The sequence below is a fragment of the Crinia signifera genome, chromosome 3, assembly GCF_055691185.1.
Source record: "Crinia signifera chromosome 3, ASM5569118v1, whole genome shotgun sequence".
Lineage (NCBI taxonomy): Eukaryota > Metazoa > Chordata > Amphibia > Anura > Myobatrachidae > Crinia > Crinia signifera.
In genome coordinates, this window is record NC_139219.1 from 279,863,734 (window position 1) to 279,888,479 (window position 24,746).

The window sequence follows — 24,746 nt, forward strand, 5'->3', positions numbered from 1 at the left end:
TGAGAATATTTAACTTTATCCTGAATTTGCCCAAGGTCCTTCCCTTCCATTTCCCATGTCTTATATCCCTCTAATACAAAGGTTCTCAAAGTTGGTCCTCATGACCTTACACACAGCATGTTTTCACACTGTCGGTGCTTCCGTATGTTCTGGGTCTCATGGTGTACAACCACAGCTCTCGTGGGATCTCTCCATGCTGCAGGGATGTGCGGTGAGTTAAATGGCGGAGGAGTCCCTGGCAAGTACCAGAGCTACATTTTCACACTATACATGAGCCATGGGGTATATACCAGCATTATACATATGTGCAGCAGTATACACTGCTGGAGAGTCGATGAGTTTTGATAAGAGACGTGCAGAAAAGGCCTCACCTGCCATAGACTTTTTGCTCCAGAGTTTTGACTAAAAAAAATATTAGAATAATAAAAATAAGATTTTTTAAATATATTTTTTGCATTTTTGACATACTTTATAAATTCAAAACTCCGGCATATACGTTAGTGTGACAGGAAAGGCTGTGCCTCACCTGCCTCACCCCACCGCACGCCACTGCTAGGCTGATTGCGGATATCTGTTTGCCAAATGGCATTCTGGGTCGCTCCCGAATGTGGAGTTCCAATGGAGTGTCCTCGGATGTAAAAGTGGGCAATTAGTTAGCATTTGTGGATGTCAGGCTTAATGTAACCAATGCGTTTCAGCATAGCATTCCTTTTTAAGGTCGATTGAAGATGGAGTCTATCCGTTCGGTCATCTTAGCCATGGAGGAAAACTAGTTTTTAGCATCCATAGATATGACGCTTACCTCCACGTCCCAATTTGGAGTGGTCACCACCATCTTTTAAGATTTGTGGTGGGCTCTTATCACTACCAATTCCAGGCACTTCCTTTCAGCCTCTATGTGGATCGCAGAGTCTTCACAGAGAGTATCGCTCATGCCATTGCCTTATTGTGTCAATAGGGAGTCAATATAACTCCTTATTTAGATGATTTACTCCTCAATAAAAAGTGAACTGTGTGAGGTCATGAGGACTGAGTTTGAGAACCATTGCTCTACAATCATTCAAATAATAGTCGCCTATGTTCCATCGTTGGTCTGTCACCTCCTCCAGTGGAAATCCAATTGGTACCTGAGTAAGGAAATTATACTTAGCGAGGCCTCTGGTGTAGCTCATCCTGGTATTGTAAAAACACAAACCACAGCATGTGTACCTACTGATGGTGAGAATCTGTGGATGTTTGTTTACATTCACGGCTCTTCCCCCAAACTGGGTGACTGGCGCGCCTCCTGCCAATAAGGAGCAGAGTCTCCCTGGAGGCCACTCCTGAGTGGCTGGACCGGCCCTTGAGTCTTGTGCTGGCTTTAGGAATACGGAGGAACCCTAACGTTTTCGGCCCTTCAGTTTCTAAAACCAGGACTTGCTTTTCAAGCCCAGGGTTGATTATAGCCGTGGGGTGGGGGGATACTGCTTTTTAACATTCTTTTTACACAGAGAAGCTCGTTCAGACACTTCAGCCAAGTACGCGTGGAAAATGTAAAGAGTATTTTCCAGGCGTATTTTCGGAAAGATACCGGCCATATTTTACATACAGTCGTTTAGTAAATTTGTTAGTCATATTTGTATCCTTTCGATGGCATATGCATTTTTATTCTGTAATACGAATACGCCTGTCATTCTGAAATACAAATGTAAGGCCGTCTACGGGTACGAATACGGCCATTCGTATTTTAATAAATTTCCCCCATAATGTCAAGTCTGTGTTGCCCATCCGGAAGTGTTGTTTCTGTATCTACATTGAATTCAACTGGACAATCATTGTGGGCCCACAAAACAAAGCATTGCTGGGCAAATTTTGTCTGAAATGTCAATTTTACAGAAAAAAAAACATTTCTAATTTGGCAGCTTTAAGAGGTCATAGTGAAGATATCGTATACAATTCCAGTCTATATACTTTGTTACAGTTTACTCAGTATGTACAAAGCTAATTTTCTCTTTTTCTCTGACAGACGAAGTCAATAGAAATAAAAAGCTGCCTTACAAAACATACCATAATAGTTCGAGGAGAAAGCGTTTCCAAGCCTTTGACCTGCTCACAGGCGTCTGATGGGAGAGATGCTTTTACAAAGGTAATGTCACCATATAAATAGGCCAAATAATACTGCATATATGGAAAGATAGGGGGTTGGGGAACACTATAAATCAGGCGCTTGGAGTAAGATGTTATAAAAGCCAATATCTTAATGGTAGAAATTTTATTTAAAAATATATAAAAATTTTGAAAAAAGAAGAAATAAAACTAACTCACATAAAGATTCAGACCGGGGTATTTGCGGAGAAGAATCTTTGTGCTGCTGCTATCTGATGTTAGATTCTTACATCAGATAGCAGCAGCACAAAGATTCTTCTCCGCAAATACCCCGGTCTGGGACGGAGCTGCAGAATCTCTATCTGTTAAATTGACAGCAGCACACAGATTCCTCCTCATACTGGAAGCCGGTTCCACGGCTGCAGCAATTGTCGGGGAGCCTGACAGCGCTTCTGTCTACACAGATATTTGGATTACAAATCATGGGCCTTATTTTAGTTCACTCTTTCTGACAAAATCCTTCTTAGATGGACAAAACCATGTGCACTGCAGGGGGACAGATGTAAAATGTGCAGAGAGAATTAGATTTGGGTGACTTATTTTGTTTCTGTGCAGGGTAAATACTGGCTGCATTATTTTTACACTGCAATATAGATTTCACTTTGAAGTAAAACCCCACCCAAATCTAATTCTCTCTGCACAAGTAACACCTGCCTCACTTGCAGTGCACAAGGTTTTGTCCATCTAAGAAGAAATTTGTCAGAAAGAGTGAACCAAAATAAGGCCCCAAGTCCGGACAAAAGGAGGTACAAAAATACCCTCCACTTCCTACAAACATACAGGACTGTTTTGACTTGGTCCAACCCACCGGAATCTTTATGTGAGTGAGTTTTTTCTTCTTTTTTCAAAATTTTTATATATTTTTAAATAAAATTTCTACCATTAAGATATTGGCTTTTATAACATCTTACTCCAAGCGCCTGATTTATAGTGTTCCCCAACCCCCTATCTTTCCATATATGCATTGTGTCGGCTGATTGAACCGGCTGGGGAACATTTTTGGGCTGCTGGTGGAGGGGCGCACTAGATAAACCACACACCACCTTTGTATACACAAATAATACTGCATGACTATGGTCTCTGGGAGTTACTTGTATTTCCTTAGAACAGTTCCACATTAGAATATACTGTGTACATCATTATGTAAAGGTTTTGGCAATAGCCATTGCGTGAAATGATTCAGAAAGTTTGGTAACAAATCTTGGTTTTTTTTTGTTTTGTTTTTAAAGCGGCAATCATTTACACTGCAAAATCAAACTGGTTTTGTAGTGTAAATGATTGCCACTTAAAAAAAAAAAAAAAAAAATTCTCCGCTTTAAAAAAACTGGAGATTTCTTACCAAATCTCTCACTTTCTGAATCTAGCATCCCATTATATTTCACCGTGTGTCTTTTTCAGATTGCTACATTTATAATTAAAGGGTTTTCACTGGAATATCTGTAAATCTGAATAAATAAAATAATAACTATTATGTATTAGCATCTTGCATAGGGTATTATTCTTCGGTAGTAGAGTTAAACAGGGAAACTTTTTTTTCATGCAACAGTGCAATCTTTTTGTAATTTTTCATGTTTCTATAACAGAATGTATCAGGTTACCAAAGACATTTATCAGTATTCAATGCTCTGGCGAGCACAGCACAGTGTTCCCCGTTTTTCGTTCACTATGCATTCTGCATCTACAAAAAAGCTAAATGGGAGCATTGAATGCTGCCCATTAAGTGAAAAAAATAAAATTATATTAAAATTACATGTAGCTATTCTATATGTTTCAAATTGCTAGGTCTATGGGGCGATTCAGTCCCGCTCGGTGCGGGACAAATTTGCTATCTCGTCCAATGTTTGAGGTCTGCGTGTACACATGCGTGAATATGCGCATGTGCAAATCTCCAGAGTGAACGCCTTCAGTGAGTTTCATACTCGCTGGGGCATTCGCTCCAGGATGGGCAGGAAGGGGATGGATGCAGGAGACCACCCAGTGTCGATGCCAGCTTGGGGTGGGCGGCTGACATCACACTACCTCAGCACCCGCCCCGAATTCGGCCATCTCTAGTTAGAGTAAAACTCAGTCTAGACTGACTTTTATAAGCAAAGGGGAAATAAATCATTCGATGTGGAGCGCCCATCAAATTATTTTTGTTCCGTGCAGCCGCATGGGAGCAGATATGTATGCAAACGCATCCACTCACATGCTAGTGAGGGGTTTCGGGAGGCGGTGGGGATGGGCATTTGACGGGGAAGCATTTACCTGTTCACTAGGCGCTAGCCCACCCGCATGTTACCTGTCCCCCACCGCTTACTGCCTGCCGGTGCCCACCTGCCATTGACAGCCCATCCACCAGTGCACATGCTCAGCTGACCGTCCGCCGGTGCACGTCGCCCTCCCCGCCCTGCTTCTCATTTCAATGTCAACACAGAAAAAAAACAAGAAACAGCATAGTCATGACAGCGGAGACCCGCTAAAATCCCAGGTTAAAAATGTGTATATGACCTTGTATTTTGTCTGCAATTACCACATCAGAGAAAAACAAATCATTTTCAACATCTTGCATAAATATATTAGCCAGGCTCAGTGCCACACATGATCCCATTGACACCTGAGCACTGGAGCACTGGAGATAAAATGCATCATCAAATATGAAGTAATTACTAGACTAGGTCTAACAATCTCAAGAAAAAGTCAGAGTCAGGTCCTTTGTAAATGTCACTGGAGGTAACGGCCCTTCTGATAGCTTCTATTCCCCTAGCATGGGGAATGCTCGTGTAGAGCGATACAACATCTACAGTACATAACAGATACTGTTGCCGAAGAGGGGCTAGAGTCTGTCGTTTAAGGAGCAAGGTATTAGTGTCCTTCAGATAAGTTTGCTGTCTTTGCACAATGGGTTGAAGAAATAAGTCCAAGAACTGGGCAACCACGTAAAACAGTGAATCTCTGGCTGAGATTATTGGCCAACCAGGGGGGCATATAGGGTTCTTATGAAGTTTCAGGATTGTGTACAAAATGGGCCTTTTGGGATGATCAGTGGTGAGTACTTCCACTATGCTTGAGGGAATGATGTTATTGGACATACCTTCCGCTAGTATCTCATCCAGGCGCCGTTTGTACGCATCCGTGGGGTCATCTATGAGTTTGATGTGGACAGTGGTGTCGACCAGTTGCCTGTAGATCTCAGCCTTATAAGCTGCTGTGTCTTGCACGACTATGGCACCACCTTTATCGGCACCTTTATCGTAGGTGGACAAGCCCGAAACGTTGACTACAAACTTACACTTGTATAGTGTCTTATTGGATGAAAGTCTCCAAGGTGAACTAAAATAATTTAAAATTGAATATTTGTCCCTTGCAATCTTGCAGCTGAAACAAAAATGCATGCATGTAATATGGCCATGTTTTAGCACGTGACTGATTTTACCACTTTTATTACAGGGTATTTATGGTCGAATGTTCATGTGGATAGTGAATAAAATCAACGGGGCTATTTTTAAGCAAGGTCTTGGGACTGAGTGCAGGTCTATTGGACTATTAGACATCTTTGGTTTTGAGCATTTTAACACAAATAGGTAAGGAAGTGTGCTGACATTTATAACTAAATTGACTATTGATTAAATATCATCTATATATATATATATATATATATATATATATATATATATATATATATTTAGTACACTTACTCCCCCCCCCCCCCACTGCGGAAGGAGTCCAAACCGGCACACGAGTAGTGAAGAAAAAATATGTGGTTTATTCCATAAGTACAAGAGTTATAACAGCGGTCCGGACAGCTGTTTCAACTGGGTCCTACCAGTCTTCATCAGGGCCCCTGATGAAGACTGGAAGACTGGTAGGACCCAGTTGAAACAGCTGTCGGGACCGCTGTTATAACTCTTGTACTTATGGAATAAACCACATCTTTTTTCTTCACTACTCGTGTGCCGGTTTGGACTCCTTCCGCAGTGGGGGGGTAAGTGTACTGTATTACTATTATGGACCAGGCACCGAATTCTACTGTTTAAATGATTGGAGTGCCGCCCTGTTACCCAATCCCTTATATATATATATATATATATATGTGTGTGTATGTGTGTGTGTCTAGTGTCCGTTTGTCTCTGAAACACTGCCATCTGTTGGCAGCGAATTAAACTTCATCTCTTTCTACATCGGATGTCATCTCTTTCTGGCTTTCGAAGCTTTTGCTGTGAGCGGGCTTACTAGTATACAATATTAGTTGAAAGAACATCTGTTGTCACATCATTTCACCTGTTAAGTATAAAGGTTCCCATACACTAGCGCAGTGGTTCCCAATCTTTTTTGAATCACAGCACCCAAGAGTATCAGAATTTTTTCACACTAGGCCAAAAAAAAAAAAAAAGCAGAATAAATATATCATCAAGTAGATTTGCTTTATATGCGATTCTTAGGGTCAATTATGTGGTAAAGAGCAGGATTTGCTTCAGTTTGTACTCATTTTATGTTTGGCAACCATCTGCACTGGTTTGCCCATAAAAATAATTAACCATACATAATTTGAATTGGTCCTGGACCACCAACCCGGGGCACCCCATGGAGCTATGGCAGTGGACAGTCAATGTAGTAGGTGGAGCCATACCACTTGTTGTTTAGGGAATATGTCATTACATACGTCAGTCGTGGGGTGGAGCTTAGATCACTACCCGTTCTTTCTGGGCCACTATTAATTAAGGAATTATAATACAAACAATTAGCTTAAAGTGCTTAAAATAAATTCAGCTAACAATTTCTGATGTAAACCTGATAAATAATGGGAGTTGCCGAATCACTTTATATAAAGGGGTCCCCCAAGAACAAGTTTGGAAACTAGGGGACTAGGGTACATGTATAACACAAATAAATGCACCTCTCTTAGATGCCAAATTGTCAAAAATTAATAAAATAAAAATAAATATCTAAATGTATCTGATACATATATATATATGTGAAACTGTATAAATGCATAAGGTCACACATCAGATGCTAGGATGTAAGTTGTGAAATGTGAAACTGTATACATGCATAAGGTCACACATCAGATGCTAGGATGTTTATACTTATATCTTCATATAAACTAAAGGGCCCCATACATCAGCAATTAATTGTGACAATTTTCAGATATGGAGATGATTGCCACAATTAATTTTAGATGTGTGGGCTCCCCCTTTTGGCAATCCCAATCAAAATCGCCAGTCGATTGCTTAATCAGGTTTTTAAACATGTTTAATAATCTGGTATTATCTGCAGATCTTTTTTATATGTGTGGGCATTCCCAATTCGTCTTCTTCATCTATTTATATTATGAACAGCAATCGATTGGGCAATTTCCAGATATGAAGATGCAATCTTTAGATGGAAAAATCTGCCGATCACTGAAATAAATCTGTAATGTGTGGGCAAAGTCAGATAGATTGTAAAATCCATTTATCTGGCCAAAATATCCCTATATCTGAAAATCCATAAATTGTGATTGCTGATGTATGGGGCCCATTATGTTCCTAAACAATCCACGTTACCTCCCCAGGAATTCTACACAATCACCATCTACATGGTTTGAACAACATGTATATGTATATTGGGGTAAACAATTGAGTTCTCCCTGGGCCAGCCATGCCTCCCCCAGCCCCCATATATGTAACATCATGATATCTCCTAAAAGGGGGTTGGAATAAGTAGCTGAACATATACTGATGCACCCTGCAAGACAAGTGCAGGTGCCATTGGGACAGCAACAGGCAGCGATTGTTAGTTTCCACCCGGCTATAATGATCGTTAGTTTTGGCTATGATGGTTCATCAGGTTATGTCAGTCTGGGAGACATGTGTAAAGCCTTGGAAAGAGATAAAGGGGGTTATTCTGTTTCCTACGCAGCAGGGCTGTGTTCACACGCTGACCGATGTTTTTATACTGCGCATGTGCTTACGCAGGGTACAGTCTGTTTGCCTGGTGCATGCACCCAGGACAGCAGCACGCACCCAGGACAGCGGGTGGGGGGAGGAGAGAGGGGCGGCCCCATTAGCCTATGGGAACTCCCAGCATTTCATAGGCGTTCCTATGAGTCCATAACACGGGTGAGGGGGGCAGGCAGCTGATTTCGGATGTCAGCTGCCCGCCCATTTCCTTTCCAGCGTGCAAAAATATGTAAATGACTTGAAAGTCACTTTTATATGTGTGCACGCACCACATCTTTCGATGGTCGGTGACCATCGAAAGATGTGGGCGTTCCATCCTGACCTGCAAATGAATATTAATGTGTAACAATTGCACTTGCGATTGGGTGGTGCCAGCCAACCATTCGCAAGGTGGGTTTTGGTGGACTCGCAAGGGGGGGGGGGGGTAACGTGGGTTGTTTAGGAATATTAAGTTTATAAGTTATAAGTTTTCATAGAACACTTGAAGGTTTTGAAGGTTAGAAGAAATTCTTGACGTGAGAGGAAGGGCATTCCATATAGTGGGTGCAGACCTAAAAAAAGTCTAACAACTGTAAAAGGGAGGATGTATCAAAGATAAAAATATAATAATCAACCAGAATAACCCCCAAAGTGGAGAAGTTTCACAAACCAACCAATCAGCATCTTACTGTCATTTTATAGAATGTGCTAGATAAATGACAGAAGCTGATTGGTCATTTTGCATAGCTGCACCACTTTATCTTTTTTCCAAGGCTAGATACATCTTCCCCTCCGAGAAGAACTAAAATGATATTAGTCTCTGGAGCTGACCTATTTTTAAATGAATATTTGATAAAAAAACCTTATTATCAAATATTTACACATGCTTAATAAATAATTATCTTTCCAGCTTTGAACAGCTTTGCATTAATTTTGCCAATGAACATCTCCAGCAATTTTTTGTGCGTCATATATTCAAGCTTGAACAACAAGAATACATTGCAGAGCAGATACAATGGCAACACATTGACTTTACTGATAACCAGCGCACATTGGATCTCATTGCCCTACGACCCATGAACATCATCTCGCTCATTGATGAGGAAAGCAAGTTTCCCCAGGTAAGAAGATCTATTTGACTTCTGGCAGTACTTGAAAATATCTGCTTCTCTAGAAAAAAAATAGCATAAAAAAAGACAACTTAAAAGGCGAGAGTATATGATGTTGTAAAGTGTTATGGTGCCACTATAGTAATAGAGACTTCACTTTTATGGCAACAGTTTGCAGTCACTTTGAGATTTTAGGAATGCAGAAATCCCTCAGATCTGGAAATAGCCAACAAACGTTCTCTTGGATATAGGTGTACCATATGTAGGTTAGATCCCTAGAACAAGTGGAGATATTCTCTTTTTGGCATGGATGTGATAAACTGGTTTGGGAAGCTGAACACAGCTATGTGATTGCTGTACATACACAGCGTATACGCTGAGAACAACTGAGTTTCAAATGCTAACGGCCAGCTGTATTAAGCTTGAAAAGTGATAAAATGGAAACCAACCAATCACCTTCTACCTGTCATTTTTCAAACTCAGCCTGTTACATGGCAGCTAGGAGCTGATTGGCTGACACTTTATCACTCTCCATTTCATCACTTTTAAAGCTTAGTACATCTGGCCCTTAATCTTAGCTAATACCCCTTTTACATCACCGCAAAAACCCGTTTTTTCCCTCGTGGATCCAGGTCAGTGGCAGTGTAAAAGGGGTTAATCCATGTCCCTTTACATAGGACTTGACCAGGGTAGAACACCATCAGGACCTGGGTAGAGGGCAGTGTAGACGGGTATGCCAGGTCATCTGAGCCAGGTCCCGTTTACAGCAATGGGGGAACCCCAGCCCCCGGAACGCAGTGCCCTGTACTCTGCAGACAGCACTGGAGGCATGGAGGAGGTGAATGGATGCCTGTGTGCGGCATCCATTCACTACATGGACAGGGGCTGGGGGTGCATGGGGGCTGGGGCATCAGGAAGCACGTAGGATACGCAATAACTGTGCAGCATTGATCTGGGATTTGACGACAGCTAATTGGATAGTGACCAAAGAGGCTGGTAGTACATATTTAGATTTAGGTTTTTTATATTTTAAAGCTAAAAGATCTGTAAATCCTGATAAAGGTGTTGGGAAGTAGTTCATAAAACTCCCACATGTGGTGCTATTTTTATTTTTGTTTTAGGGAACAGATGCTACTATGTTGATCAAACTGAATTCCAATCACAGCAAAAGTAACATTTATATCGCATCTAAAAGTGTCCATGACACAAAATTTGGAATAAGCCATTTTGCAGGAGTTGTGTTCTATGAAACGGCAGGTGAGAACTGTGCATAACATTTACTTTATATTATATAATATATTTGAATTCCATACTTCAATCTGGGATTTTGTATAAAAGGTGGGTGTCCAAGCAGTTCGCTGACACGTTTCGCTATGCTAGGTAACTTTATCAAAGGTGGGCTTTGTTACATTAATACTGGTTCGGAGGAAGGTTAGAATACACTATAAAGTGACTAAGGGGGGTATTCAATCTAGGATCACGGCTGTCGATCCCTGCCGACAGCCGTGATCCTGGCCCGTTTGCGGTCAGCCCGACAGCTGAACGACAGGCGGGATTCAATGTCCCGCCTGCCAATCGGAGCAAAGGGGGCGTGGCCGCGAAAACGGCCGTGGATTGTCGATCTGCGGCTGGGATAGCGACAATCCACTGCCGTTATCGGCAGAACGGGCCGCCAGCTTCTGAAGTCGGGCCCGTTCTGCCGTGATCCCGCTTCAATGCTGTCGCTAAAGACAGCATTGAATAGGGAGCCGCCGCTATTTCCCACATCGGAAATAGCGGCGACACATTGAATACCCCCCTATATCAAACCATTTATAACACTGTTTCAGGTTATCGTGTAGTAGATATTGGATTCCTGATGAAATAGTAACTATTGATTTATAAGAAAAGATGTTGTTTACAGAAAACATATTTGTTTAATCAGTTGTGGCACTCTTCTTTTAACTCAGGATTCCTGGACAAAAACCGTGATTTGTTGAGCACAGATTGTATACTTTTGATTCACTCTTCTACCAGTAAATTTCTGAAGCAGGTCTTCCAACTGGAGAAGGAGACCCATAGCACTTCAATGCGTGGAATCATCCGAAACACAGGCCTGAGCAATCACAAGGTTGTCTTTACTAATCCTGGCTTCAACCACATATATGCAGTGTTATTTTTCAGCAGGAATCAGTGGGAACTCAGTTCCTGAACCCCTAATTAAATATGACATCATAAGGAACTGAAAATCTACTTTCCATAAGATAAGTTCTATTTTAAAGTCACCTGTGATTGCCTTTTCTTCTAAATACAATATATACATCTATCTCTCCCTATTTTTTTTTTTATGTAATTGATCCGCCCCCAAACCTGGAGTTCCTGGACCTATTTTTTCAGAAAAATAGTACTGCATATATGGAATAAGCTACAGAATTGTATTTGCATCTGCCTGTGAGCTTTGTGAATACATGTGTTCAATCTCATACTTTTTCTAAGATTTGAATAAGTGGAAGTTAGTAATTTGGCTCATTTGCAGTGGCGGCCCCAGACAAGGGGCTGCAGCACAGTTCGAAATTCAAACAGGGTAGAAACACCAACTGCCATTGAGTCCGTTTGGAATAGCAGTTGGTGGCAGTGGGTGTGGTTTAGGACGCACGGTCCTGCCCGCATATTCGGCTCCGTCCGCACCGACCAGAATAAGGCCCAATGTTAGGGGTGATGACCTCACGCCGTTCAGTCAGTGTGACCACTGGAGGAGGAGGACATGGGGCAGGAGGGATGCTGTCCAATGCTGGCTGATTTGCCTTGTTTTAGGCTGCTCTAGGGCCCCTGTGCTTGTGGGGCCCATGGGCAATAGCCCACGCAGCCCAGTGGAAAAAATGGCCCTGCTCAGGGTGTTTATGGCAAAATGGTTAGAATCTATAATATTCTCTGTTCCCCTGCAGATCTCAGACACAAATAAGTCTTTACCCACTCTTGGTGGACAATTCAAACAGTCTCTGGAGCAGCTGATGAAAATCCTGAGCAGTTGCCAGCCTTATTTTGTCCGTTGCATCAAGCCTAACACATTAAAGAAACCATTGGTAGGTGCAATCTGTTGTGTCCCTTGGTTAAGTATCCTTTAATAGACCTAAAGGACCTAAAGGAAAATGGTTAATCAAAAATAATAACCCTTTTGGTAAATCTAATGCACTTCATCATATTGGAAGACACACATGCACCTTTTTCATACAGATAAACATTTAAAACAGTTTATTATACTATTAATGTTTTAGAGCCAGATTATGGGGTGATTCCTAGTTGGGAGCAAATCTAAAAAATGTAACTTTGTAGCTGGAATAAACCACGTTGCAATGCAAGGGGTGCAAAAACATTTATTTTTGCATGCAGGTCAGTACCGGTGCTTCCATTAGACATCTACAGTACCTAAGGATGCCAGGACATGAGGGGGCAGACTGCTAAGGCTAGACAGATTCAGCCTGTGATAGGGCACCTGGTGCCTCTGATAGATTAGTCCCTGCATTGCTGTATGTAAGTATGTGACCAGGATTTCCTGCAGCACTGCTAAAGAATGTGACCAGGATTTCCTGCAGCACTGCTAAAGTATGTGACCAGGATTTCCTGCAGCACTGCTAAATTATGTGACCAGGAGTTCCTGCAGCACTGCTAAAGTATGTAACATGGAGTTCCTGCAGTGCTGCTAAAGTATTTGACCAGGATTTCCTGCAGCGCTGCTAAATTATGTAACCAGGAATTCCTGCAGCAATGCTAAATTATGTGACCAGGAGTTCCTTCAGCACTGCTAAATTATGTGACCAGGAGTTCCTACAGCACTGCTAAATTATGTGACCAGGAGTTCCTGCAGCATTGCTAAAGTATGTAACCAGGAGTTCCTGCAGTGCTGCTAAAGTATGTGACTAGGATTTCCTGCAGTGCTGCTAAAGTATGTGACCAGGAGTTCCTACAGCGCTGCTAAAGTATGTGACCAGGATTTCCTGCAGTGCTGCTAAAGTATGTGACCAGGAGTTCTGCAGCGCTGTGAAGTATGGGCCCAGAAGTTCCTGCAGCGCTGCTAAAGCAAGTGACAAGCAGCTAAAGCTTTTTGGCTATTCCAGGAAACTGTACACTACCCGGATCCACTGTTAACCTACCTGAATTCACCAATAGTCTGGAGAAGCAATACAGGGAGAGTGGAGACAGAGAAAGAAAGCATCTTTCGGCAAGGTAAATGAACAGAAGAGAAATCTACAAATCAAAATAATATTTGGTGTGACCACCATTTTCCTTCAGAACAGCACATATTTATCCCCAGTCTACTTTGAAATCTTTGCCAGGAAGAGATCTTGCTGTTGTAGTATAACTACCTTGTATCCTGTTGCTGTGTTGAGTCTTGCCATGATGGTGTATGACCTGTGACATGAAACTGTACAACCTCATCTTTTTAGTAGAGTTTGGCTGTTCCTCACCCAGTTTTAACCCTCCTACACAGCTGTTTCTGTTTCAATTAATGACTGTTTTTCACCTGTTTGATATAATTGGTTAATAATACACCTCACTATATTCCTATAAACTCCCTGATTTTGTGCAAGTGTACGTAGAATAATTTATGCTGTTTTGAAGGCAAAGGGTGGTTATACCACATATGATTTGATTAAGATTTCTCTTCTGTTCATTCACTTTACATGTTGTTGATTGATAAAAAGTATACTATTAACAATTCTATTAATGAAAGCATACACTTACTATGAAGAAATCATTTACTTACCAACACTTAAATTTTAGTCCTAAGTGCTTCTATTCTGTCCATACAGTCAGCTGACACGATAACAGGGCACCAGGCAGTATGGTGTAGTCAAGCTAGTAGCAGCATTGCAGGGACTCCTTTTTTGGCCATTTACAGTTGTAGACCCAGTAATGGGTGGGAAGGAGTCCCCCCAGAGCATTGCTTTGCACAGGTCCTACACTTCTACATGGCCCTTAGGGGTAATAGGGCAGTAGGCAGAAGTTTTGCCTAGGCCGGTGCTGAGAAACCTTGCACCAGGGTAAATACTGACTGCTCTTGTATGCTCACAAATGCGGCAATATAGGTTAGAATTTAGACACGCCCTTCCCACATGTAATTCTCTGGACATTTAAAATCTGATCCACCCACAGTGGAACATGGTTTTATCCTGGAGTGGTTACTTGCTCTTTTTTGCCACTGAAGAATCAGAACAAGTTGTTATAAACTAACTGATACATTTTGGAGGTGGAATTGTAAATGAAGCAGAAAGACAACACAAATTTGAAAAGATAAATAAAATAATTTATCTTTTCAAATTTGTGTTGTCTTTCTGCTTTTGAGTTAAATATCAGTCAATAGTTGATCTTTTTTTGTTCCTTTTAAAGAAGTCTAGAGATCAGTGTGGATAAATGCTGCAACACACTGGGCCTGATTCAGATGTGATTGGAGACGCGGTCTATGCCACAAAATACCAATGTTTAGTACGCATGCTCCGTACCCGTAATGCAAATTACCGGTGTGGTTCTGAAACTTTGATCGTACTATGGCATCACACTGTCTGTGATTGACAATCTGATGCTGTGTGGGGGTGTAGCGGCAACCTCCTCTCGCATTCTAAATAACGGTCTGCTGTAAGGCTGTGGCCATTTTGCTAGTGACATTCTAACAGGAGGAGCGCCGAGACCACAGACAGGAGGATCTGCTGGTCCCGGCAGACCGGCAACGGAGCAGCAATGGACCGGGTGGCGGCAGATGCAGCAGTGAGGGGGTATGCACAAATTTTAGGTACACCACTGATTGTATTCACTGTAAATTGAATATATTCATTTGGTTCACTGGCCAACACAGACAACCATGTACTTTATTGTTTCAAAAGAATGTTTTCAGGTAAATGAGTGGCTACAGTACCTCTGTAACCTTCTATATAATACACTAGTAAAGAAAACATGTCGGATACGGTTAAAGGACATGAAACGTAAGAATAGAGAAGAATCGTGGGTCAAAGGAGCTGATGTAAAAGAAATGAATGGTTTTATTTTTTACTTTTTACTTTAAAGCCCTCAAACCCATCTCTCATTCCTAGTCTAGGTGTCATATCCAGGGTACAAATTATTTAGCTCTTCAAACTAATCAACTCTATTTTATACAGAGCAGAACATAAAATACGTATACTGGTATATTCATTATAATGGAAGACAGAGCTGATTGAGTTAATGTTTAAAACGACCTTGCCAATGCATCTTCACCTCCCCTCAACTGTTAATCCCTTTCATATCCTTAGGTGTTTGATCGGGAGCTTTGTATCCAGCAACTGCGATATTCTGGAATGATGGAGACCATAAGAATCCGGAAGGCAGGGTACCCAATTCGTTATAACTTCTCTGAATTCTTCCACAGATTTCGTGTGCTACTGCCGCTGCAGTCTCCTAGTCGCAATAAGGTAAGGGTGCATTGCCTTCAATCCCTAAAATCATTGCAGAAAGTATAATAGCTTTAAGAGTTTGAAGATTTTATTTTAAATTCTGACAGCCAATAAACAGCGGTTATAAGTTGCAGCACTGCTTAGCTATTATGAAGTTGAAATACAGCCTGTACATTACAGCTTTCAGAAGGATTACTGAAGTATATATTATTAGAAGTCATATTATCTACTTATGGGTACTGTTGCTGATCGTAAAGAGATAATTAAAAAGTATTTCCCTTCAACGGAACCACTTTAAAGAATTTTAATTTGAACCTATCATTTTTAACCCTGAAAATATGCAGAATCTAATTATGTAACAATTCCCAGCTACCAAAGGCTCATTTCTTTTGGATCCTACATGTATACAGTATAACATGCTGCTAGGTCCACTTTTCATTTGTGTACCTTTACCTTTATCTTGTTATAAATTTTGTTAACTGAGAACATTTCTGTTTGTTTGCATATCAGTGGGACCACCTAGATTGCTGCATTGATATTATTGGGGCGGTCATTGGTAAAAATGAAGACTGGAAAGTAGGAAAGACAAAAGTTTTCTTAAAGGTAAGAATTTGAACTCTTTCTCCATATGACTTTGTAATTACATTCCAAACTAATATCTGGCTGCTATAATAAATGATTAGAATCCTTTAAAGGGGAACTGCATTGTATACTTGCTGTGAGTCTCAAAATGTACACATTGTAGATGATGTCTTAATACAAGGGATCTCTTTTGGACATACAGTTTCCTATATAGCGGACATATATTCCGCAGCGCTTTACAGAGAATATTTGAACATTCACATCAGTCCCTGCCCCAGTGGAGCTTACAATCTATATTCCCTAACACATGTACATACATTCTAGGGTTAATTTTGTTGGAAGCCAATTAGCCTACCAATATATTTTTGGATTGTGGGAGGAAACCGGAGTACCCGCAGTAAGCCCATGCAAGCAAGGGAGAATATACAAACTCCGCACAGGGCCATGTGGGTATCTAACCCATGACCTCAGCACTGTGAGGCAGTAATGCTAACCATTACACTGTCCGTGCTGCCCCATAACATACAGCATGTTCCTCCTTTATTACAATCACACATACTTTAAAACCTCATTCAGCAGTTATACATTCATATTGTGTTCTGTTTAGATCTTAACTATAGAAACTGTAGGCAATAAACAGTCATACTGAGTGACTAATATAAGTAGAAATGATAAAGATGGTTTCCTGAAAAGTGACGGATCGCTTTGCTTAGCTCCAGCAAGCTGCCTTCTCTAAGGTACAATAAGCGGCCGTTGTCATGGTAATAGTCTGCTTGTTGGCTGAGAATGGCTGTCTCTCAGCCAGCCAGTGTCCTGTCAAACTGGTAGCGGCCACTACTATTCAGATCCAAAATGCACCCATACGCATAACACCATAACAGGGGACATCACTGTACCAATACATAGGATTGGAGCTACATTTGGGACCCAGGTGGAAGTGGCACCATTTCATCAATACCTGCTTAAAGTTACAGAAGTCATGTAGAATGGAGCTCACTGACCATCTTAAAGAGTCTCTGCCTGGCCAGGCAGCATACAATTTGGAACTCAGCCAGCAACTTCACAGGATACCCACTGCATGCCAGTGACACCCGGCTACTCCTGGATGCTGGAAGTATAATATGGGAAGTGTACAGTCAGCTGTGCCTGGTTTTTACACATGAATGTGCTTATGAGATTGGCATGGAAATGCCAGTACCTACCTCAGGAGCTGTTTATCACTGTAGCCTCCTAAATTATCCAAAAGGTGCTTAAACGTTATATTCATTATTAATAAATAGTAATTAATAAATAAACATGATTACTGTTGGTTGACATATATAAATACTATTTCATCAGTGCTCATCGTATTTTGCTATGACACATGCACAGGGGCTCTACTTTGGTGTAACATGTATAAGCTGCTCTGATGTGACGTACGGGGCTCTATTGCAGTAACGTTACTAAGCAGTTCTACTATGGTATAACATCTATGAGGGTCTTTACTTTTGCTTAACATGTATAAGTAGCTCTACTGTGGTGTAATGTCTGAAAATGGCTCTAATGTGGCATATTGTCTTTATGGGGCACTATTGTGGCATGACATGTATAAGTATCTCTACTATGGTGTAATATAAGCAGCTCTACTGTGGTGTAATGCATATAAGCAGGTGTAATGTGTATAAGTGGCTCTACTGTAGTGTAATGTGTAAAAACAGCTCTACTGCAGTGTTATGTGCATAAGTGGCTTTACCATAGTGGTTCATGCTGGGGCATATTGTCTTTATGGGGCTGTACTGTAGCATAATGTTTTTTGTTTTTTTTTAAATATACATTTTATTAGTGAAATGCCCTAAAAACAAGGGTGAAAGAACCAATGAAGAACCTACGCAGAGGTTCGTAAAAAGATTCAAATGTGCACAAAGAACCTAATACAAAGGCATCACTATTATTTTTAATTATAAGGTTTAAAAAAAAAAAAAGAGGAGAATAGGACATTTTAGTGAAAAGCAACATCCTACAGAAACCATAATAAAATCTAGAGAAGGGGAGTTAGTGGGTAAGCAAGATAGGGAAAGGAGTAATGGGAGAGGTGGGGAGTAAAGAAAATGAGGAAAAGACGGGAATGGAAAGGAGGGGAAGAGTGGGTAGAGTCCCACCCGACTGGCCTAGGCAAACTCAACAAAACATCAAATAGGAAGTTAACTGGTCAGAGCCTTTATTCTTATAGGAACGCTGGAGGTACATTAACCCCTTCACGACATTGCCTTTTAAGGTAATTTTTTTTTTTTTTTTCCTCCTTGCGTTCAAATAAGCGTAACTTTTTTAATTTTCCGGCTATATAGACACATGAGGGCTTTTTTTTTGCGGGACAAGTTGTACTTTTTAATGGTACCATTTACTATACCGTATAATATTCTGGGGAATCAGGAAATAATTCAATGTGGGGTAAAAAGAAAAAAAAACGCAATTCCACAATTTTGCGCTGGTTACGGTTTTTTTGGAGTTCATAGTTCGTTTAAAATGATGGCTTATCTTTATTCTATGGGTCGTTACGATTCCGGTGATACCAAACTTATATAGTTTTCGTTACGTTTTACGACTAAAAAAAAAAATAGAATATGTTACGGTTTTTCGAATTTGCGTCGCGTCGCCATGTTCTGCGGCTTATAACTTTTTTATTTTTCCACCTACGGACCTGGGTGAGGGCTCATTTTTTGCGGGCTGAAGTGTACTTTTTAATTAATACCATTATGGGATATGGGCGACTTTCTGATCTCTTTTAGCTATTTTTTTTGGGTAGGCGATGCGACCAAAAAACGTAGTTTTGGCGTTGGGGATTATTTTCCGTTTACGCCTTTAACCGTGCGGGATAACTAATGTTATATTTTAATAGATCGGACTTTTAGGAACGCGGCGATACCAAATATGTTTATTTTTTTTATTTTTTATTTATTTTTATTTGTGAAATGGGGAAAGGGGGGTGATTTGAACTTTTAATATTTTTTTATTTATTTTTTATTTTTAAACTTTATTTTTTTTTTTTTTTTACTTTTACTACAAGGCCCCCTAGTGTACTTGACCACTAGGGGGCGCGATCGCCTGTACTAGGTTCAGCCATAGAGCTCTATGGCTGAACGTAGTGATTTTATGCACTTCCTATTACATCCTGCCTGAGGCAGGATGTAATAGGTATGCATACACGGCCAGCACAGGGGTCTACATTAGACCCCTGGCTACCATGGCAACCGATCGGCACCCTCCGATCTCGCTGCGGGGGGCCCCGATCGGCGCCGGAGGGGGGCGCCCCCCCTCCGATCAGCTATTTAAGCACTGCGGGCGCTTTGCCCGCGGTGCTTAAAGGGTTAAACGGCCACGATCGGCGAACTCGCCGCTCGTGGCCGTGAGAGCAGGGACCTGGCTGTAATATACAGCCATTACCTGCTCTCTTTCAAGCCAGCTCACTCCGTGAGCTGGCTTGATTCCCCCGCAACCGACATATGACGTATATATACGTCATATGTCGTGAAGGGGTTAAAGTGACTGGTCCAGGGTTCCCAGATCTTGATAAACTTTTTGGAAGAGCATCTCAAGATACTGGTGATGTACTCCATCGAATGGATATGCCAGATCTTAGAGGTAACTTCAGCCAATGATGGGATTGCTGAAGATTTCCAATGACTCGCTATACAGGTTCTGACCGCTAAAACCATGTGATTAAACAATTTGTTTTGGGCCCGAGTAGCATCTGGGATATCCATAGAGAGAAGAAAAGGCCAGCCTTAAAGGGAATATTCAGAGATAAAATAGATTTAGCTAAAGCTGTCAGCTCTTGCCATAGAGGGGCCAAAACCGGGCAGTCCCACCAGATATGCAAAAAAGTGCCATCCGAATCTTTGCATCTCCAGCATAGGGTTCATTTTATTAAGCCTAGTTAGGATATAGTACCATCTGTAGAGTAGTTTATATGCATTCTCTTTCAGCCGTACACAAATCGAGCTGGAGGCGATGCTAGAGTAAACGTCAGCCCACTCATCATCCTCCAGCGTCTCCCCCAGGTCAGATTCCCATGCCTTACCAAATGAATCCCTAATATTAGACGTTTGGGGTAAAAGAGAGAGGTACAAAGTCGATATAAGGGCTTTAGTGGAGGCCCTACGAAAAAACAAATATTCTAGTGAGGTGAGTGGTCTGGCGATAAGTTGCGCATTGGTTGAGGAGTGAAAGTGTCTCAGTTGGAGATATTGAAAGAAACATTTGTGAGGGATGGGGTGTTTTGTTTGAATGTCTGCAAACATGGGGAAAGAGGAAGTTTGAGAAATATCGTTGAGAAAATTGATCCTATTTTTCCACCAGTTACTAAAAGACCCTGGGGAGCAACCCGGGAAAAAATTAGGATTATCAAATAAGGGGATCAGGGGGCTAGGGGAGGGTGCGAGCTTAAATATTTTGTTAGCCGTGTCCCAAATGTCAAGAGAATGGGAAATTGTCAGATGGGCTCTTGTTAGCTTGGGACGGAGAGTTCTGGATACCCATAAAAGAGAGGAGACGGAGTGAAGTTTGAGAGCTTGAGATTCAATTCCCACCCAAACCCTGTCAGAGTTACTTCTGTTCCAGAGGACACATTGGGCCAATCCCGCCACCAAATAGCATGATTTAAAGTTCGGGACCCCAAGACCGCCGCTGGAAGAGCGTCTCTGAATGACTGAACAACTCACTCTAGGCCTTTTTTTGGACCAAATAAAGTCCATAATATTCTGTTGTAAAAGTTTAAAGATACAAGGGGGAACGCGAATAGGCAGGGTTTGAAAATAATAGAGTAGTCTGGGTAATAAGTTCATCTTAATGGCCTTAACCCTACCGATCCAGGAAATATGATACGCTCCCCTAGCTAGATCTTTTTGAAAACTAGCAGTTCATTTAGGATAGTTGGCTTGATAGAGTTGCTGATAGTTTTTAGTAATGGCAATACCCAGATAAGTGAGCTGTCGTCTACTCCAGCGGAAGTCATGGGACAACGCCAGTGAGTCTTTAATGTGCTGAGGGACATAAAGGTCTAGGACCTCAGTTTTTACCGGATTAATTTTATAGCCCAACAATGCCCCAAAAACCTCTATCTCTCGGAAAAGGTGAGGGAGGGAGTTAGCTGGATCGGAGATTGTAAGTAGGACATCGTCCACTGTAGCATAATGTTTATTGGTGGCTCTACTGTGGTAAACCAGTATATGCGACTCTACTGTGGTGTAAAGTGTATATGGACCTTTACAGTGGTTTAAGCTTGTTACCGGTTCTAATATGATGTAACATGTATAAGTGGCTCTACTGTGGTATGAAGTGTGTAAATAGCTTTACTGAGGTGTAACACATAGATATAGAAAAAGGTGTTCCAGAAGTGCGCAATAAGGGTGTGGTACAGTGGTCCGACAGTCATTAGCCCGACGTCGGGATCCTGAATGGCCCGGACCCAGACAGCATGGTGAGCGCAACTAAGCCCCTTGCGGGATCGCTGCGCTTGCCACGCTGCGGGCACCTATTCTATTCTCCCTCAATGGGGGTCGTGGACCCCCACGATGGAAAATAGCAAGTGGCCGTCGGGAACCCGGCTGTCGTGTTTTGACAGTCGGGATCCCGACGTCGGGTAAATGCCTGTCGGGATACCAACTGTCGGGACCCCGTCCGGCACCCCGCAATAAAACTCCCAGTCAGCTAGCATATATGCAACAAGGAGTAAAAAATCCAGAAATTACTCAAATGACATAAACAAAATGTAACACATATAAGTAGCTCTACTGTGGTGTAGTATGTATAAGCAGTTCCAGTGTAGTGTACAGTATATAAGCAGATCTACTGTGGTGTAAAGTGTATAAAGAACTAATGCCTATAATGGACTGTACTGTGGGGTAACATGTCTAAGCAGCTCTTCTGTGGTGTAACGTTTATAAGCAGCTCTACTATGGCGTAATTTGTATAAGCAGCTCTACTGTGGTGTAAAGTGTACAAAGACCTTTACTGGGGCTTATTAGCAGCTCTACATGTATAAGGAGCTCTACTGTGTTGTAATGTCTATAAGGGGCTACACTGTGGTGTATCATGTATAAGTGGCTCTACTGTGGTGTAAAGTATATAAATGGCTTTATTGTGGTGAAACACATAAGTGGTGGCCCTTCTGTGGTGTAGGGTGTACAAGCGGCTCTACTGTGGTATAAAGTGTATAAAGGGCTCTACTGTGGTGAATAACATAAGTGGCTCTAGAGTGGTGTATTTTGTATAAGCGGCTCTTCTGTGGTGTAGGGTGAATAAATCTCGAAACGTAGATCTTCAACTGTACCTGTGTGGTCTTCAGTTATTTCTTCAAAGTCGTCTGAGTGCCGCCCAATCCACTAAAGTACACATATATATATATATATATATATATATATATAATACAGGGGGGATGGCGGCACTCAAAGAAAGAATAGACCACGCTGTGGGTTGCTGACCAACGTTTCTGAGCCCACTGGCTCCTTTATCAAGGTGCAGGAAAGACATTTACAGTGATACAAACAAAGTTTAAATACCTTATGCCAGAGCGTTCGTGCCGCCCGTCGTCTCCCGCGGCATCGCTGCAAGATGACGTCACACGCTGGCAGACGCAGCGGGAAGCACGAAGGAGCCCCGTGCATGCATAGCAGCCATGGCAACCTGTAAACAAAGCCACAGGCACCATGGTTACAATCGTGTACATAAAAAACAATACATGATAAAACCACAGAACTGATCGCCGTAGTATAGGCGGCCAATCTATATATCAAAACAGTGAAAACTACCTACAAACATACATAAAAACAACACTAAATAACTGCATCCTTATTTCAGATATAACTTTTTGTACTATACAGATATCTGATATCAATAATATGATGTTGGTATACCTTCCTGAAATATGCCTATTTAAGTAGAAACCACATTCTCACTACCTGATGTGGCAAACAATCAATTTAGATAAGTACAGTAAAACTACAAAGAACAACCCAACCTAAACAGCGTGTCTAGCTCCTTTATAAAAAACATGACAGGCCTAGATTCTCCTTTAGGCCCCGTGGGTTCAGTGTGTCTAAATTAAAAATCCAGCGGCTCTCCAATCGGAGAAGCTTCAAAGATCTATCCCCACCCCTTTTCATTGGTGGGACATGATCAATGATTCGATAACGGAGCGTTGCAAGGTTATGCCTGGCTTTGGCAAAATGCCGAGCTACAGGCTGCTCGCTGTGTCTTGTTTGTATGGCCGATTTAATCGCTGAACGATGGGCAGCAGCCCTCTCTTTGAAGGTTCTATCTGTCTTACCGACGTAATGTCGGCCGCAAGGGCAACTGATCAGATAGATCACGAATTTAGTGTTGCATCCGACCCTGTGTTGTATCTTGAGTTTTTTGCCTGAAAATGGATGGCAGAACGATTCACATTGGATCATGTAGCTACATGTAGTGCACCCGCTGCACTTGAAGCACCCCTTCTTTGGATTACCCCAGAAGGGAGCATCTCTGCCAATCGGAAATGTAACATCATTCCTAACCAGATGATCTCTTAGGCTTTTGCCCTTGGTATAGGAGTGCAGCAAGGTTTTGTTGCTAAATACTGGCAAAGCAGGGTCAGTGCTAACAATCGGCCAATACTTCTTAGATATGCTCTTAATTTCTTCACTTGCTGGGTGAAATGAATTTCCCCGGTTAACTCTGTTATCTATATTTTTGGAGGCACCCCTAGAAACCAGAGATTGTTCTCTGGACATATTGAGGACTCTCGCTTTAGTATGTTCCAGTGCAGTCAGATCATATCCCCGCATATGGAATTTTAAGACCATATCTGCGAGTGACTTCTCCAGGTCATAATTTTTACTTATAATTCTCCGTGCGCGGAGCATTTGGGAGAAAGGCAGGCCTTTTTTGAGGGAGACAGGGTGATAACTAGAATATAGTAGAGTATTATTCCTGTCCGTTGGCTTACTATAAAGGGATGTAACAATCTGCCCATCCTCAATTTTGATATTTACATCCAGATAGTGTATTGAATGTTCATCCATCTCATATGTAAATTTCACTGGAGACTCGGTGGCATTATGAGACTCAATAAGGTTTTGCAATACCACTTTGTCACCACTCCACAAGACCAGGAGGTCATCTATGTACCGTGTGTACAGCACCAGAGACCCCCTGGTCTCGGGATTGTGTATGAACAAAGCACGTTCCACAGCAAACATGTATATATACTAGGTGATTCATCGCGCCCTACGGGCACTCTTCACACCGGCGTAAGGGGCTGCGCCCCCTTAATTTGTGAACGTTTGTATTTTGAGACATATGGTTAGAATTGTATGAAAGATGGCCTGTATTGCAGCTTGAGTTATAGGTGAAATGTGTTAAATAGAGAGCATATGATTTGGAAGGGGGTGTGTATACTTTTGTTTAATTAAAAAGCGGTTACAGAGTAAGATGTACATTGATAGTGTGGATGGTACAGTGACATTTGTGGATGTGCGTGCGTGTTGTTTAGGTGTGTGTGTGCAATAGTATAGTAGGGTGTTTTTGAGTCAGCGGCTCCCCACTGGCGGAGGTCACGACACAGGAAAACAGGAGGCTGGGTAGTGATA

At 41.7% G+C, this 24,746-nt stretch overlaps 1 protein-coding gene across 1 annotated transcript in view; it reads left to right on the forward strand.

The window, feature by feature from the left end:
• The window catches only part of MYO7B (myosin VIIB), a 177,287-nt gene that overhangs the window by 96,681 nt on the left and 55,860 nt on the right, over window positions 1-24,746 (forward strand). Inside the window, exons 12-19 of the mRNA XM_083178235.1 lie at window positions 2,006-2,125; window positions 5,575-5,708; window positions 8,956-9,166; window positions 10,276-10,411; window positions 11,104-11,264; window positions 12,079-12,216; window positions 15,418-15,576; window positions 16,069-16,161. Coding sequence (XP_083034361.1) covers window positions 2,006-2,125; window positions 5,575-5,708; window positions 8,956-9,166; window positions 10,276-10,411; window positions 11,104-11,264; window positions 12,079-12,216; window positions 15,418-15,576; window positions 16,069-16,161 — 1,152 coding nt within the window. The remainder of the gene's footprint in view (window positions 1-2,005; window positions 2,126-5,574; window positions 5,709-8,955; window positions 9,167-10,275; window positions 10,412-11,103; window positions 11,265-12,078; window positions 12,217-15,417; window positions 15,577-16,068; window positions 16,162-24,746) is intronic.